The 16041-nt window shown below is 43.0% G+C and overlaps 1 protein-coding gene across 4 annotated transcripts in view; it reads right to left on the bottom strand.

Moving 5' to 3' along the window:
* jmjd1cb (jumonji domain containing 1Cb) overlaps positions 1 to 16041 on the bottom strand; it is a 128748-nt gene that overhangs the window by 14765 nt on the left and 97942 nt on the right. For 2 of the 4 annotated variants that reach the window (XM_079850933.1, XM_079850935.1), the window contains 9 exons: positions 12160 to 12265; positions 10691 to 10815; positions 10311 to 10454; positions 9879 to 9920; positions 9208 to 9472; positions 6767 to 8424; positions 4492 to 4664; positions 1873 to 4031; positions 177 to 378 (listed from right to left, as the gene is read on the bottom strand). In XM_079850933.1, coding sequence (XP_079707059.1) covers positions 177 to 378; positions 1873 to 4031; positions 4492 to 4664; positions 6767 to 8424; positions 9208 to 9472; positions 9879 to 9920; positions 10311 to 10454; positions 10691 to 10815; positions 12160 to 12265 — 4874 coding nt within the window. Of the gene's footprint in view, positions 1 to 176; positions 379 to 1872; positions 4032 to 4491; positions 4665 to 6766; positions 8425 to 9207; positions 9473 to 9878; positions 9924 to 10310; positions 10455 to 10690; positions 10816 to 12159; positions 12266 to 16041 lie in introns of all 4 variants that reach the window. The other 2 variants (XM_079850932.1, XM_079850934.1) reach the window with 2 other exon arrangements.

The raw sequence follows: 16041 nt of genomic DNA on the forward strand, positions 1-16041 counted from the left end.
CAACCATCTTCTGTTTTTCTTGGCATGTTCTCTATTTTTTATTGGCTTTATATTGTCTATTTATACTGCACTAGAGTTTTTGAATATTTGTGCGGGAGCAACACCCCTTCCTATTTACCATGTAGTCTGATGGGTGCACAGCAAATATGGTATGTAGCTCCTCACTTTATACTCACCGGCGGAAGTGGTAGAAGCGGCAGAAGACAGGTGAGTGGGCAGACTCTTCCCCTTTCTTGGTGCGGATGGAGCGGCACTCCCTGCACTTCTGTAAGTTGGGTCCGATTTCAGAGCACGAGTCATCCTGCAGGAAGGACTCACCCGTCTGTTTTAGCTTCTTTACTTTCCTCCAGTCCTTCAGTACTGATCGGGGAATGCCATCTATTTCCACAGATAGCATATCATAGATTCCATTACTTTATCCATTAAACAATGTATTGCATAAAAACATTTATTACTCAATAATTAGCGTGGCCGGGATATATCAGTCTATCACTAGGTGGGGATGGTGAGTGTGCAGGGTTTGAAGAGTTAATGTTTTAGTTGTAACCACAAGCAAGCGTAACTGACATTTGTGACCTGCTGTACCGTTACAGTGACCTACAGCTTTAGAAGCTATGCAGTTACAAAGAGGCTCCATTTTGCTCACAGCAATCATCAGAAAGCGCTAATAAAAACCCAAGTGCTCTTGGAGATGTTTTCCACATAAACGTGAGCATTCTAGGAAAAGCTATTTGCACAGCTGCCATCCAGATGTTCACCAAACACACCTTGCTCTCTTTCTCACACACAGTTAACATGAAACATTCACAACGGCATTCACAATCTATTTTACTTCCATATTGTGGGATATATATGTATATGAGTGGGGAAAAAAATCCAATAAAACATGGATACTCATAAATAGAACTCTTTATTACCGGTCAAGTATATTTTCAATGTGCTATAGGCACCTAGTTGACTAAACGCTACTTAAAATGAGTGTTCGTAAGAAGTTTTTTTTAAAACTGGACATTTTCAGTGACAGAAGAAGAGATATTCTGATGATTACTGTGTAACAAATTTTCCAAACTCAAAAGGAACAAGAAGTTTTCATTGTGTGTGAGACCTGATGAATAAGACCAGTACAAACCTTTATTAGTTTGAATTAAATATTTTAATCACTATTGTAATTTTTTCATTGTCAATCATTTTACTGTAGGTTTGCAATTTACATGTTTATGCCAAAATTCTTAATATTCAAAGTAGTAGTGCTGTCATTCTCCTCTACGCTGTGTGCGTTACCGTTTAAGATTAATTAAATATTTAACATTTTGAGGTTCTTCTTTACTGAGTCTGTTTCTAAACTATCATTATTTGATATTATTGCTGTGACCTTTATTACATTAATATTAATCAGCACTGAATTGCTATTTACAATTAAATACTGAAAATTGTTACCAAAATGTAATAAAAGCTGGATTTAATTGTCATTTAATCAGCATTGAATTGCTATGTACTATTAAATATTAACTACTAAAAATGATAGCCAAAATGTTATAAAAGCTGCATTGCCCACAGTACAAAAACAGCTTCAAATGTCTAAACAGTTATTTAGGTATTGGTTAAAATAATTTCTAGCCTAGGTAACACAAGTTGGTTCACTGGTGGAGGAAGTCACTACATTTTAAAGCCTTTATTCTGGGAATAATTTCAATACAATAACACTTGGAACATGCACTAACATATTCACTTTATCTAATATCAAATGTGCCATAGAAACTAAAATTTCCTTAAAAATGTACTAAGACCCTTGGGAGACCGGGCAAGCTAAATGATTTTGCAGTGTACTAAACACGCATGTTCAAACTGTGATGTGGACTAAGGTGCACTTACTAGTACTGGCCAGCTTGAGCTTGGTTTTTTCCTTGGCACTCCGGAAAATACCATTTGGCTTCACCTCATCCTCCTCCTTTTCATTGTCTCCCTTCCTTTTCTGCAGGTCGTTCTGCTTCTTTTTGTAAGTGGGCTTGGGTTGCCGTTTAGTCCTTTGTTCCAGCTTGCTCTCACTAGAGTCTGAGTCATCACCGCTCTCCGAGCCCGATTCGTAGGAACGCTTGAGGGTACGCCGTGTCTTTCTGTCCTCCTGAGACAGCTTGTCCTCTTGTACTTTGCTGTCCTTGCCTAGATCCACATCACTAGAAGCAGGGGCAATCAGGTTGACGGAGCATGGCTTAATTAGCTCAGATATGGGATTCCCGCCTTTTTCAGATTTGTTTGTGTTTTTGTCCTCCTCCGAGTGTCGTGTGAGCCAGGCTTTCTTGAGCTTGTGGTAGTTAGACTGGCACACCTGTGCTGGCTGTCCGTTGGGCAAAGGGCTGGCTTTGCTGGGAGGATTGCTGGGCATGGAATTATCCTGGGCAATGGTGGGCGAGTCCTGAGAGGATCTGACACTACTGCTCTCGCTCTCAGAGGCGCTGCTGGAACCACGAGACTGTGCCGCAGCCAGAGCCGCTTTGGCCTTCTTCAGGTGAACATAGTTCCTTGAGTAGGCCTGTGTGGAGCCAGCAGAGCCGGCCTGAGGCAGCGAACTAGGGGAGGTGGTTCTCGAACCTCCCTCCTGTGACTCAACAACAGTGGGAGGGCGGATTTTGGAAGCAGTGCTTTCCAGTCTGGAACTACCACTAGTGCCAGAGATGGAGAACGACAGATCTGCTCCATTGTAGCTCTGCGTGCTAAAGGTGCTGCTGGCAGTAGAAATGGCTTCATTAGTCCTAGTGTTGCACACAGAATTGGCCACAACTGCTACTGAGCTGGGAATGACACCTGGTGATGCTCTAATCAAGTTTTTGTTGTACTGATCACTGGGATCCTCCAAATTTGTGTTTGGTAGGATGACTCTCCCAGATTCCCTGCTCTCGGCCACTTTCAGGCAGTCTGACTGAGTGCGGCCAGCAAACAATCTGCCACCAAGTTGCTCTTTGGAGGCAATCTTGGGACCTAGAGAACCGTCATATTTTATGCAAGTAGAAGGGCGGACAATAACAGATGCCATGGCTGCCTGCGGCTTCCCTTGGCTATTCTCTGAATGCCAGGCCACTTTCTCGTGGCTCTTTGCTTCCCCGCTAGCCTGCCAGGATTCGGCCGAGCCCAGCTCGGCTCCGCTTTTTTCGTCCCTGAGCTCTGGGAGCAGGGTGGGTGGTTTCTGCTGTTCTGACACCTTTCCTGCCGAGCTAACAGGCTGAATGGGGGTGAGTGTGGGTGGGGAAAGGCGACCGTAGGCCCCCTCCTTGCGGTCAAGCGCTTGCTGGGTGGGCGGGCGAAAGACTGGTGCTCTACGCAAGGCTGGCATGCCCTTGGGCTGACTTGAGGGAGAGATGGCTGGGCTGCAGCGTTCACTGAGTGTCACCACTGAGGTACTGAGTGAGTGTATGGGTGCTTGTTGACTGAGCTGTTCGGTGATCTTGCCCACCAGTCCCTCTCCCTCTGGCTGGTGCTTAATGAGAGGGGGAGGCTTGGACAAAGACTTGGTGTGGCTAGAGTTATACGAGCTCAAAGACAAGGGGCTAGAGGCTGCGGGTGCCTTGTCGAAGTACGGATTGAGATCTTTGGATTGGAAAAGTCGTGGTGGCTCGTTTACAACGCTATTTGACAGCGTGGTGAAGTAGTTGGTTTGAGGGAGGGACTGGGATATAGAGTGTTTGTACTTGTACAGATCAGCCACAGAGTGCTCCACCTCTTTCTCATGGCTTTTCGGCTGGGAGGAAATGCGGGAGTAGGGCTCACGCTCTGTCTCTCCGGCGCGAATCTTGGCTGTGAAGGGGGCCATTTCAATGCTCTCCAGAAGGATGCGGCGGTTCTCTTCTTTATATTTGCTGGTGCGGTCGAGCCCATCTTGCATGCGTGGTGGTAGTTGCTGCTTGCTATGGGGTGACTCCATGTAGAGGCGGTGTAGCTCCTTGTTGTTAGGTGTCCGGCTGCGGTCCGGCTCTTGCTTAAGGTGGATACTGGACAGGCCACGCAGAGGGTCTACAAACACATTCTTGTCCTGATCCCTGAGGAAGCAATACAAAAAAAAAAAATTCAACACCGTAAAAAAATAGAATGATAGAAAACATTAGTAACAAATTTTTTAAAAAAATTCTGATATACCTGCATATCTGAAAATATCAAACACATTTAATATTTTAATACGTGAGGGATTTGTGCAATAGTGATGCTAGACTAATATTTATTCTAGTGTAGGTGCTACAGTATGTTCCTTCTCAGATATTAGGTAACTGCACTGGGGGTGGTTCAAATGAGTACAGACATTCAGCGGGCTATAATAGAATAGTTTAATTATGCGCACAGTCACTGAATGAGCGTACAGTGCTCCTATCACATGGCATTTGTTCCACCTCTGGTCACAAGGTATTTAACAGTTAGCCGTAGTTCCAGGCACTGCAGGACTGTGGGAATGGATTAACCGTGTGTGTTAATAACAGAGAGAGACACAAGTGTATGCGTGCTCACTCTTTGTGGAGTTCTCCGGGGGTTTTGGAGAGTGGCGGGCTGGAGTGTGAGCTGATCTTGATGGGTCTATGAGGCTCTGCACTGGCTGGTCTGCCCGGGACATGGCTTAAAATTCCCATGCTGTCTGCTGAGGTTACAGGGGTGGGCGGGTGCAGCCAGGGGCTGGGAGTGTTCTGCAACACACAAACACACACACACACAAACACATTCAGAAGGTCATAGTGCACTCAAGGCAACATACACTTCTCTGACAGAAGTCAGAGCACACAAATTGTGCATAAAAATTACTCTTATTCTGTGATATTCTGTGATTTCTCTCACACATGCTTATAATGAACAATATGAAACAAAGTAATTACAGTTGAGTTACATTATCTTGGAATATTCTGGGTTGAGAGAAATGGAAAAAAGTCTATAGGGAAACTATTGTATTATTTTCTGTGGTAAAACACCCTTCATGCCATTTGCTATGTTTCCATGCATAGTTGCAAATTTAATTTATGGGAAAAATGGGAGATAGAGTAGCATTTCCATCCAGTGAGCTGAAGACGACAAAATCGTCACTTCCTGATAAACAGGTGCTTAAACCAGAAAGATATAAGAAAAATGGAAGTTACTGCAGTAAGAAAAGGCATTGTATATAATAATTTAATATATAAAAATTACTTGCGCCTCAGAGAACACAGACGAAACGCAATAAACCAGGTCACATTATCCTACGTAGTATTGTAAGACAGTTCTGGGAGGCAATTATACCACTTTGATGACACAAAGCGGTGATGACAGAAAGATTAACCACTTTTTTGATGACAGACTTTCCTCAGGCAATGACAGACTTTCCTTTGAGAATGACCAAAACAGCATTTCAAATGCTGTGCAAAGAAATCTGCTGGTTTGTCCAGTTATGCCGTCCCGGCGCAGTGTCACATGTCTTTTTTGATGCGCATCAATGAATCTATTCTGTGTAAGTGTTTCCATCATAGTTTATGTGCATGTTTTCTTATCGGATAAAAAAATGTATCCGACTCAATTGAGCGCACAAGTTTTTATGCACATTTTTAGAATTTATGTGCATCTTGGTGCTTCCATCCAGCGTTTTATTATGTGATATCCCAAAATGCGCATAAAACTAGGTGGATGGAAACATAGCTATTGAAGCTGTTAATAGAACTAAACTTGTATTTGACCCAGAATGTTCCTTAAAGGGTTAGTTCATCCAAAAATAAAATTTATGTCATTAATTACTCACCCTCATGTTGTTTCAAACCTGTAAGACCGTTCATCTTCGGAACACAAATTAAGATATACCCCCCATAGACTGCAACGTAATCACCACTTTCAAGGCCTAGAAAGGTAGTAAAGACATAGTTAAAATAGTCCATGTGACTACAGGTGTTTAACCTTGATGTTTTGAAGCGACGATAATACTTTTTGTGCACAAACCCTCCCAAAAATGACAACTTTATTCAACAATTTCTTCTCTTCCCTGACAGTCTCTTTTCACGTTGTAAACACAGCGCGGCGCTTCCGGGTTCTACGTCAGAACGGCGGCTCAGTATTGGCCGGATCCTGCGTCAGCACCACATGTATGCGTCGTGGAGCTCACGTGAACAGTGATAAGGAAGAGATGAAATTGTTGAATAAATAATAAATCTTTTTTTTTTTTTTTTGTGCACAAAAAGTATTCTCATCGCTTTATAACATTAAGGTTGAACCACTGTAGTCACATGGACTATTTTAACGATGACTTCACTACCTTTCTGGGCCTTGAAATTGGTTATGATGTTGCTGTCTATAGGGGAGGTTAGAAAGCTCTCGGATTTCATAAAAAATATCTTAATTTGAGTTTGAAGATGAACAAAGATATTATGGGTTTGGAACGACATGAGGGTGAGCAGAACGACATTAATGACAGAATTTTCATTTCTGGGTGAACTAACCCTTTAAATAAGTTTTAAGTTTGACTTAATTATCATGAACGTGTATCTCCAATTGCTAGGAAATGTGTCCAGACATGAAACAGCACATCCAAGCACATGCTCACACACATTAAGCTTAATTGCTTTAGGATAGATTGTTTCAGGCTGAGTTCAAAACAAACAATCCCTGACAGCAGCAAGAGAAAGAGAGAGTATTTGTCCATCCTCTAAAGGATCTCCTTACAACAACCTCAGTCACACGTTGTGCATTTTAATTCACAATGCAAGTTGCTGCAATACGGTCTACATAAATTATAATGGCCAGGACTAGTAAACAGACAGGCGCACACACTTACCCTCCGTAGGCTGGAGTCTGAATTGACAGCATTCTCGGGATGTACCCACTTGTACCCAGATTGGTAGGAGTGGGTACCGTTAGGGTACTGCCAGATGATTGGATAGAGGCCAAGCTGGTTATATGAGGCACCTCCATGTGTCTGGGCCAGCAACCCTTGTTGCTGCTGGATGAACTGCTGCTGCTGGTGGGAATGGTGGTGGGCCAAGGCCAGGTGCCCGAGTCCTGTGGAATCCAGCCGGGAATGGCTGCCCAGGAGAGAGGATGGTGAAATTGTGGGCAGTACGGAGGACAGCAGATGTGGGTGGTGCACCGAGTGGCTCATGGGGGGAGAAGGGAGGAGGTGGGATGGGTGGTGTGAGCTGGGTGTGAGACATGTGGTGTGAGAAGAACCATGTAGTGAATGCAGGTGTGGGTGCAGGTACGCCACGTGGTTGCCGTCCGATTCAGGACGCACCAACGCAGGGTCCCGGTACACCGTAAAATGCTCATTTTTGTCAACAACAAGAGGGCTTTTTGTGGATTCGCAGAGTGCCCCACGGGCTAGCACAGGCTTAAAACTGGAGCGGGGTACATCTGGATCAGGTTTGAGTGCCAAACGGCCTATTGTAGGTAGGTTTTCAGGGTGGCGAGGTTTATGTTTGGACACCTCAGGAGATGTATTTGGTTTGGGCTTGGAGGATTCATGAATGCTGTGAGTTTTTGACTTTATGATGTCAGGTGAAGGATTGCACTTGGGCTTGAGGATGTCAGGGGACGAGTTGGACTTAGGTTTGGGTGATTCAGGAGAAGGACTGAGTTTATGGGTTTTCCTGATGTCCTCGGTTAGAGAGGCATTTTTAATGACCATAGATGTATACTGCTGCTGGAGCTTCCCTCTCTCGCCCAGGGCTGCTGACTCACTCACTGATGTCACCGGCCTTATGACCTCAGAGTGGGCGAATTCGATTTTACTGCCTATGCTGCGAGCGTTCTGCGGCTGCTCGCCATCCGGCCTCCTGCACTCTGAGTGGGAGACGTTTAGCACCAAATGTCTCGATTCGGGGATGTAGGCATCACACTTCTGTGATGCCAACAAGGCCGATACGGCCTCAGAGTTCTCTCTGGAACTGGGCTGCGTGTTTGCATCCTCTGTGATATCAATCACGCACTTGGGCATCCGAGGTGTCCCTGTGCAGTAATGGTCCTTGGGGAGGGTTTTCACAGTGCTTTTCATCTCGACAATGCAGCTTTGTACCTCTGCCGGTACAGAGGCTTGGTTCTGTGTACAGGAGGCTGGAGGAGGCAGTTGAGATCTCTTTTCTCCAGACCGTTCACTGTCTGCCAACTGAGTTACCTCCACGGCCACCGGCTTGACGCTTTTATCCTGCATTTCGTCCCAGGGAGACAGCCTGTTGATTACACTCAACTCGTCCACGGGTTTGGATCCCTGGGACTTCTCCTCCTCCTCAGGAACTTTTGAAGTGCTCTTGCATTTGAGCTCATTCTCTGAACTGTGCTCTGATGAAGAGTCTACACTCAGCTTGTTAGAGTTCTCAGAGTCGCTGCTCTCAGAGAGGTCAGACGCTTCCGTTTTGAGCCGCTTGAGACTACCCTTCTTGTCTTCTTCATCTGCTTTCCTCCTCTTGTTTGTCTGCTTGCTTTTGTTTTTAGAAGGATCTAGAAAAAAAAGAGACCCACTCTGTCAGGAAGAACTTTGAACACAAACAAGAACTTTGACACAAAACGTGCCACCAGCAAATAATTAAATGCAAGCTGAGTGCATAAGAAACTCGATCCAATTGATTAATCAAGAATGGATAAGGATGATGTCATTTTGTACTTAGGTTAAAGGCTGATTGAATTTTAAGTGCTGCATTAGAAGTGTGATGTATGGGACTCCGGTAGAATTTATGCACACTTAAAATGTCCATTTCACTGCGGTGGCTGCACTCACCTCATCTCTCACAGACCCAGCACCCTGCCAAACACTGTACTGCAGGAATTATGATGGAAGGATCTAAATGATCTTTTACCAGGTGGCCATTCGGCCAAGAAGCTAACACTGAACCTATCCAGTAGAAGGTTTCGTCAACTTAAACATAAAGCACTAGACCGAGCCAAATATAAAAGGCCTTTGCATAACATGAAAGCCATAATAGAGGAAAATCCAATCAATCCAGAGATTGATTTTGTTTTAATTCCTCTGAGTGAAGAGCTCCAATTGCTGTTTCGTTTCTCATCAAAATCCTAACAAGACTGAATCAAAGCAATTCAGTCATAGACCTACAGTCCTTTAAGCATAATTTATGAAAACATTTCACACTAATACAAAAATCCTCCACATTCACCATGTTTAGAGCAAGACATGAAAGACAGGTAGGGGAAGACGGAAGCAACTTTTTTTCTTTCATAATTTACAGACGTACCTGTCACCTTAATGTATAAGAAACACACATTTACCTTTTCCTCCACTGTCTGATTTTTCATCTTTGATCTTCTCTTCATCTGGAACGCTGCTGTCGGAACCTTTCCGACGTGAAGATCGTGGGCCGCGTTGTTGACCTGGTGAGGACTGCTGCTGCTGCTGGTGTAGCTGGGATCCCTGTTGCTGCACATGCTGGGATTGTTGCTGCTGCTGCTGGGCCTGAGAGGCCTGTTTGGGGGTGGAGCCAGAGGAATTCATTACAGGTCTGGGGCTGTTGGCCTGGGCACGTGTGTAATGACCCTGGAAAAACACAAAAAAAGCACAAACAGCAAACACAAGCATGAGAGGACTTGTAATGGATTTAGGTTATAGAGAGAGAGAGAGAATTTTTAAGTTAAAAACCACCAATATGAAAAACACTTCCTTGCCAGCAACGACTGCACTACACACATCTGTAAAAAATGTGGGCACAGAGCTAGGCTTAAAAGAAGAGTTCCTATGGCTCTTAAAAATGCTTTCCAAACCTATATCTCACCCAAATTTAATCCATAAAAGCACAGCACGTGAAACGGTAATCGGGGTAAGCATTAATTGGAAAATTAACACTTGTAATAAATTAATTCTAAATAATTATAATAGACAGGGATATGCAGGTGGTACAAAAGCAGCTCTAAATCTATGGAGAGAGGGGGGTACGGCCCGGTACCTGAGTGATTCCTGTAGAGCCGCTTGGTCTCCCTCCTGTGGTCTGCTTGCATATCCCCAATTAATGTTTAAAACAGGGAAACAGAGAAGAAAACAAACAAAAACAAAACAAAAAAAACAAGGTGGAACAGAGAAGTCTTGTTAATGATGAAGGGAGCAATGATATGTGTTTTCTACAAGGCTCTAGTTTTCTTTAAAAAGATTTAAAAAATAAAAAAGCACATAGGAACTTTACTTCAAAGCTAGCTACAGACACAACGTCCAGTAAGAAGCACAGACAGACACTGGGACAGACATGCACAAGACAGAAATACAATCTGGCATATATCAGTGAACACAATGTTAATCCAGGAAGGCAGGTGCGCTGATCATCTAGCAACAAAAGCACATAAAGGCATGGAGATATGTGTGTGCTCTTGTAGGTTACACTCACGTGGGCAGTGTTGCTGTTCTGGCTAGAGCGAGACCTGCGTCGCGACGTGATACCGATGTTTTCTCCTTTCAATAAAGAATGGACCACATCATCCAGAAAGGTCATCTGTACCATGGAAGGGTCAACGTTCTGAGGCTCTAGTACCTGCACAGAGTCAGAGGAGAGAGCAAATGTTTTTTTTGCTGTTGTTGTTGTTTTTTTTAAACAATGAACCATGAAAGGCATGCTTTAAAATCATACATTTTCCATCAATTTTCAGTTTTATTGTAATAATTATTTTTTTTTTTAATTTACATTAATAATAGCATATGCGTCTCATACCATATTATCTTATTAATCAAAACATTTTACAGAATAAAACACTGTGGTATCAGATGTACCTGGTCATTCATGACAACCATAGTGCGACTGAAGAGATCGTGGTGGGTGATGATGCCCGTGAACCACTGGGTGGCTGAGTCCTGTCTGTAAACTCGTACACGGTAGCCATTCAATGAATAGGGACCTGGAGATATCAGGAACCAGAAACACTTTCAAAAACGCACTTTGATTTTTATCAGTACACTAATTTAATAACAGTCCCTTTATTTCAGTGTGGCATTTCTACTCTATAAACAGTGGCTTTATACACATTATCACATAACTGGCTACCAATTCATTTCAACAGGGCAGGAGTCATAGGAGTCATCAGACTACTTTCATGGTGCCTTTTTGTTCTTTTTTGGAGCTCAACTGCCCTTGGTCACAGTCTACTCTCATTGTACGGAAAAAACAACGTGAGCATTCTGCAAAGCTCTCTTTTTGATCATTCTGGGTAACCTTTACCTCAGAGATGACACATCAAACCTTGTATCTACAGTATATGCTGTTAGGCGCAGTGAACGCAGGCAGGTGTCCAAACTGACTAGAGCTCATTAGTGCAGGGCAGGTCATTCCCATTAATTACTCCTGAACACACTGCTCATTTGCCTTGCTAGAAGAGATAACCCTTCACTGTCCTTGTGCCTACAACAACCCAAAATGCATCTCCCTGACATCAAGTTTCACATGCACATAAACCATGGGGCGACGTTTGTACAAAACCACAGGCCGTTTATTTTTTTATTTTTGTGCTGTTTCCCCACCAAAACCTTTGGCTCTGAGATGCTTTCCATTCTGCCCTTGTCAACTGCCAAGTTCAACAATTATCACTAATTGTGGGCCTGGAATTTTGTTATGGACTTTGTAAACAAGAACTTCTGCCAAGACCACAACAACACCCCCTTTTACTTCTGTAATTCTTACCAAGTGAAAAGGCAGGGACTTTTCTGTTTTGGATCCTGAAGAGTGGGCATTCCGTACCAGAAAAGAGCTATGACTGAAAGTGAGTTGGCAGTCGGTTCAGGAAGAACTACTCCACCCCACCCCACCCCACCCCCCTTCTCTCAAAAATAAATAAATAAATAAAAAACAGAAAAAACTTTGAACAAGAAATGCAGGCTGAAGGTCATGCCAATATTACACTGATACATTCTCTTTTTCAAATCTATTTGTTATTTGCCATAATTATCATAACCATTACTATATGAACATTAGCTGAAATGAAGAGTCAACCAAAATAGTCAACGTTAAAACAAATGTTTGTTCAATAATCATCTAATTTCACGGGACATAACCTGAGATCACTTTAAGCAAGTAAAAAAGGTAATTTTTGAGTTAATGTTGACTTTCCAAAACAAAAAAGGCAGGATGGTGGGCACAAATTATTGATGCTGTGTCATCTAAAAAGCACGAGATTTAAAAACAAAAATGATTTCCTTTAGTTCGAACAGGGCCTTTAGAATAATTGATGAAATGTGATCAAGCTTACCTTGCATAAAAATTTCCTGAACTTTTTGATCTTTCACCCAGGCTTTCACTTCTTCATGGAGATGTGGATAGTCCCTAAGAACAGGACTTAAACTGTCCACCTCATCCTGCAAAAAAAAAAAAAAAAAAAGGTAAAACATTAGCATAATACTTACAAAACTACAAGGACACAATGCAAAGTCGAAACAGTGCTGGAGTTAATAATGAACCCACTGACCAGTCCCAGTGTTTTCTTTGACCTCTAAATTAAGGGATCAACCACACAAACCATCAATCAGATTTAATGTGTGCTCACATTTACCGCTGATCGCGAAATCTTGAGTTTGAAGGTGAGTGAAAAAATTCTCCATGTAGATTTTGCATCGGGTTCAACTTTGTCACGTGAATTTGCTGCATTGACCACAGTAAACCAGCTTGGTTGGAAAGTAAACTCTGTGTAAACGGTGCTTCATGCATCGCTATACGATTGACGATGGAGCTATTTTGCCCAAATTTTGCAATGTGACCACACCTTTATGCAACAACCATGTTGTGTGAGAAGTGCAATCAATTTTATAGGTGCAGTTACATTAGTGAAATTGAGTACAAAACCAGGACTAGTGTCCATTGCCAATAGCGTAGAGATCTATGAAGCACTGATAACACAGCAGTCACTTTCAAACCATGCAGCTTTTTGTTGGTCAGCACAGCAAATGTGACCAACTTGAAAAATAGCAAAATCTGCATGGGGAACCTTAACTTCAATCGCATGGATTCCTATTAAAACGACTGGATTTCGCCTATTAAATTTCACAAAGCAACAGTAAATGTGACTGCACCTTAAATCTGAAATTAATCTTAAGTCTTGTTTACAGTGACAGCCGCCCCTAAGCAAGCTGTATGATTTGAGGTGTCACACATGTCTGTAGCACAAACGGTGCAGGGCAAAATATGCCATGAAAAGTAATACATAGGTTTAGTGATCTAAACAAAACCTGCAATAGCAATAGGCATTGCAATTACCGCTAACATATTTCCAGTTACAGAGATATTTGAACGATCTGATGAAGGCCAGTGACCCACAGAATCTGAAACAAGCACAGGAAAGCTCTCACACCTCCTCAGGCATGGCAACGCTATACATTTCCGCTTTGCAGGAGCCCAACAGTGAAGCAGATGTGTAAGTGTGTGTGTGTGTGTGTGTGTGTGTGTGTGTGTGTGTGTGTGTGTGTGTGTGTGTGTGTGTGTGTGTGTGTGTGTCATGGGTCTGGCAGGGTGAGAGGGATATCCACCCTGCACTTCCATTAATTGTTGATGGTGATGAGGAGTGGAGAGAGGGCGGGGGCTGACAGGAGCTCCAGTTATTTACACAATCACACAGCAGGCCTAGTGAACGCATGAACTGAGCCCTGGAAATATCCCCCCCACCCCCCACACAGACAGTGTAAACAAAAGCCTACACTGCTGTGGTGTGATTGCTGGCTAGGGTGAATGACAGCACATCCCCGATCAGAAACAGAGGTACTTCAATAGGGCCATATACAACCTTTGTGTAGAATTTGATCTCTCCCTCTCTTTGACCCTTAAAAGGGTCATGAACTGGCTTTTTGAAATTGTTTATATTGTTGTCTGAGGTCAACTTATGACGTTTGCTTAATTTTTACATTCAAAAACATCACAATGAATAAGTAATAGGCTATTTTCTACCCTGGTTTTGAGCTTAGCTCCGTTTTTTTATGGACGTGCCGCATTGAAGACTTGGAAGTAAACGCCCACTGCTATGATTGGATAACAGTTTTGCATATTATATATGTGTTTGATACCCTTTGACGTCATAGATCCCCACTTTGAAAAACCTGTCGTTCGCTGTGCCTGGTGTCAGTAAAAGCTTTTATTGGACTAACAAGGAAGTTTTCAGTTCTAAAACTTACAGGATATTCTTATGATCTCTTATATGTCAAAGGCTCAAGGAAAAATTTGTTTTCTCAGTTCATCACCCCTTTATGGAGTGGTCACAATACACTTTTTGCTGTGTAGACGCCACGGAGTGTTAGTGTCTAGTGGTGTAACTAAATTAAACCAGCTGTTTTCAATAGTGCTGTGCCTTTAAGAGTTCTATACGTAGCCTAAATGACAACTGTTTTAATTGGCTAATCTCCATGTACCAGTTATAAGGTTCACACTGACGTTCATCAGGGCAGGTCAATACTGGTAGGTGAAGAAGCGTAAATATAGGTGGTCGATTGTTAATGTGCTTATTGTTATTATGATTTCATATTCTGGAACATTTTGCCACTGTCATTGTGATGTCATGTATTGATGATGTTTTTTCTTTACTTTGGCGTGAAATATGCCATCCATGACATGTCTCCTTTAGGTCGTCCACTGTTGCTCATAATAAATGTCAGATCAGATCTGTAATTTACAAGTGACACCAGCAAAAATGAGGCCATGAAGTAACATGTTTGCACTGAATGAGGATGTGTGTAGATTGGAAACTAAGTGGTGCTGTGGTTTGTCTTAAAAATATAGCATTGCATCACCAGTGTGCCCAATCTTCGGCGAAAGTAAACTGTTGTATCTTCCTTTCCCTAGTGACAACCATCGCATTACTCATACACACATACAAACGCCTTCATTCCAGTTTCTATTTTAAAGCAAGAGCATGGCAGGGCACATGGTTTATTTATTGGCCTGGAGGTTTCACAGGGCACTTTCTCTCTTGGTGGCATCCAAGAATGGAATCTGTTAGGACAGCCTGGTTTCCCCATTGCCCTTCCACTTAACGACAGAAAGAGGAACATCCAAATAAAACGAAAAATATCCCATGTCCAAATGTTTCCAATCAGAGCAATGCACACTAGCAGGAATGAGAAGCAGCTCACAATCAGACGAATGACGAATGTTGTGAATAAGCACAATGAAATTTAAATCACAGAGCGAGACGTGATCTCATTCCTATAGTCTGGTCGAGGACCTTCAGCAAGACTTCAGCTGTAATCTCATCTCCTCTGCACACACACCCCCTTGTGAAGGACGGAGCAGATGCACTTTTCTTTCCACCCCCCCATTCCGCACCGGGCTGCCATCCATCACTTTAACAGCAATATGTTCCAGGATTTTCCACATGGCGCTGCGGTGGAAGACACTGCGAAACAGGGTGGTGCTCAGCACTGGGGGGAAAAGGAAAGTGCTTCCAGATCCAAACTCTGACCCAGATAAAAACAGCTTCCTTCCCCTCTCTTGCTCTCCGTCCATCGGCCTGCAGCCTGGAAAAAGGCTGGGCGTGGGGCTTGCACTTTTTCTCCAACTTCTCGACAAGCAGCCTCTCTCCATCCAACAGCTGCTCAGAAGTGTTCCATACTGTTCCCTGGCTCTCCGAAGGACTCACATTTCAGAAACATCTTGTTTGTATTGTCCATGTGACATGTTTCATTCATATTTGCTGTTCTCGACAGGCATAAGCCACAGAAGTGTGTCAATAACAAAATAACATTCTTCAATAAGATTTGGTGCCATACAGACCCGTAAGAACGTGCTCTAGGGTGCTGCCCGTAAAATGACACCGTGGTTCCTAATGAGGTCCAGAATCCCTGTCTGTGCACCATCTGTGTTTGCTGACAAACTGATGCTGATCAGATGAGACTGGGATTTCACATGGACAAGAGAAAGAGGTGGTACAAATATAACCATAAAATGTTTCATGTTACTTCTGACAGCTATATAATCAACGTTAGAACTTTATCTAAAGACTACAAATCCACCCAGCCTGAATGATAACATAATCAAGCCTGTGATCATGTGTGATGACTGATCTAACATTACTAAACAAAACTAGAACTGTCCATTACGTGAGTGTAATCAATTATAAAATGTACATTGTGCAGCTTGTTTGCAGTGTAGA

The sequence above is a fragment of the Squalius cephalus genome (genome assembly GCF_949319135.1).
Source record: "Squalius cephalus genome assembly, chromosome: 19".
NCBI classification, from domain to species: Eukaryota; Metazoa; Chordata; class Actinopteri; order Cypriniformes; family Leuciscidae; genus Squalius; species Squalius cephalus.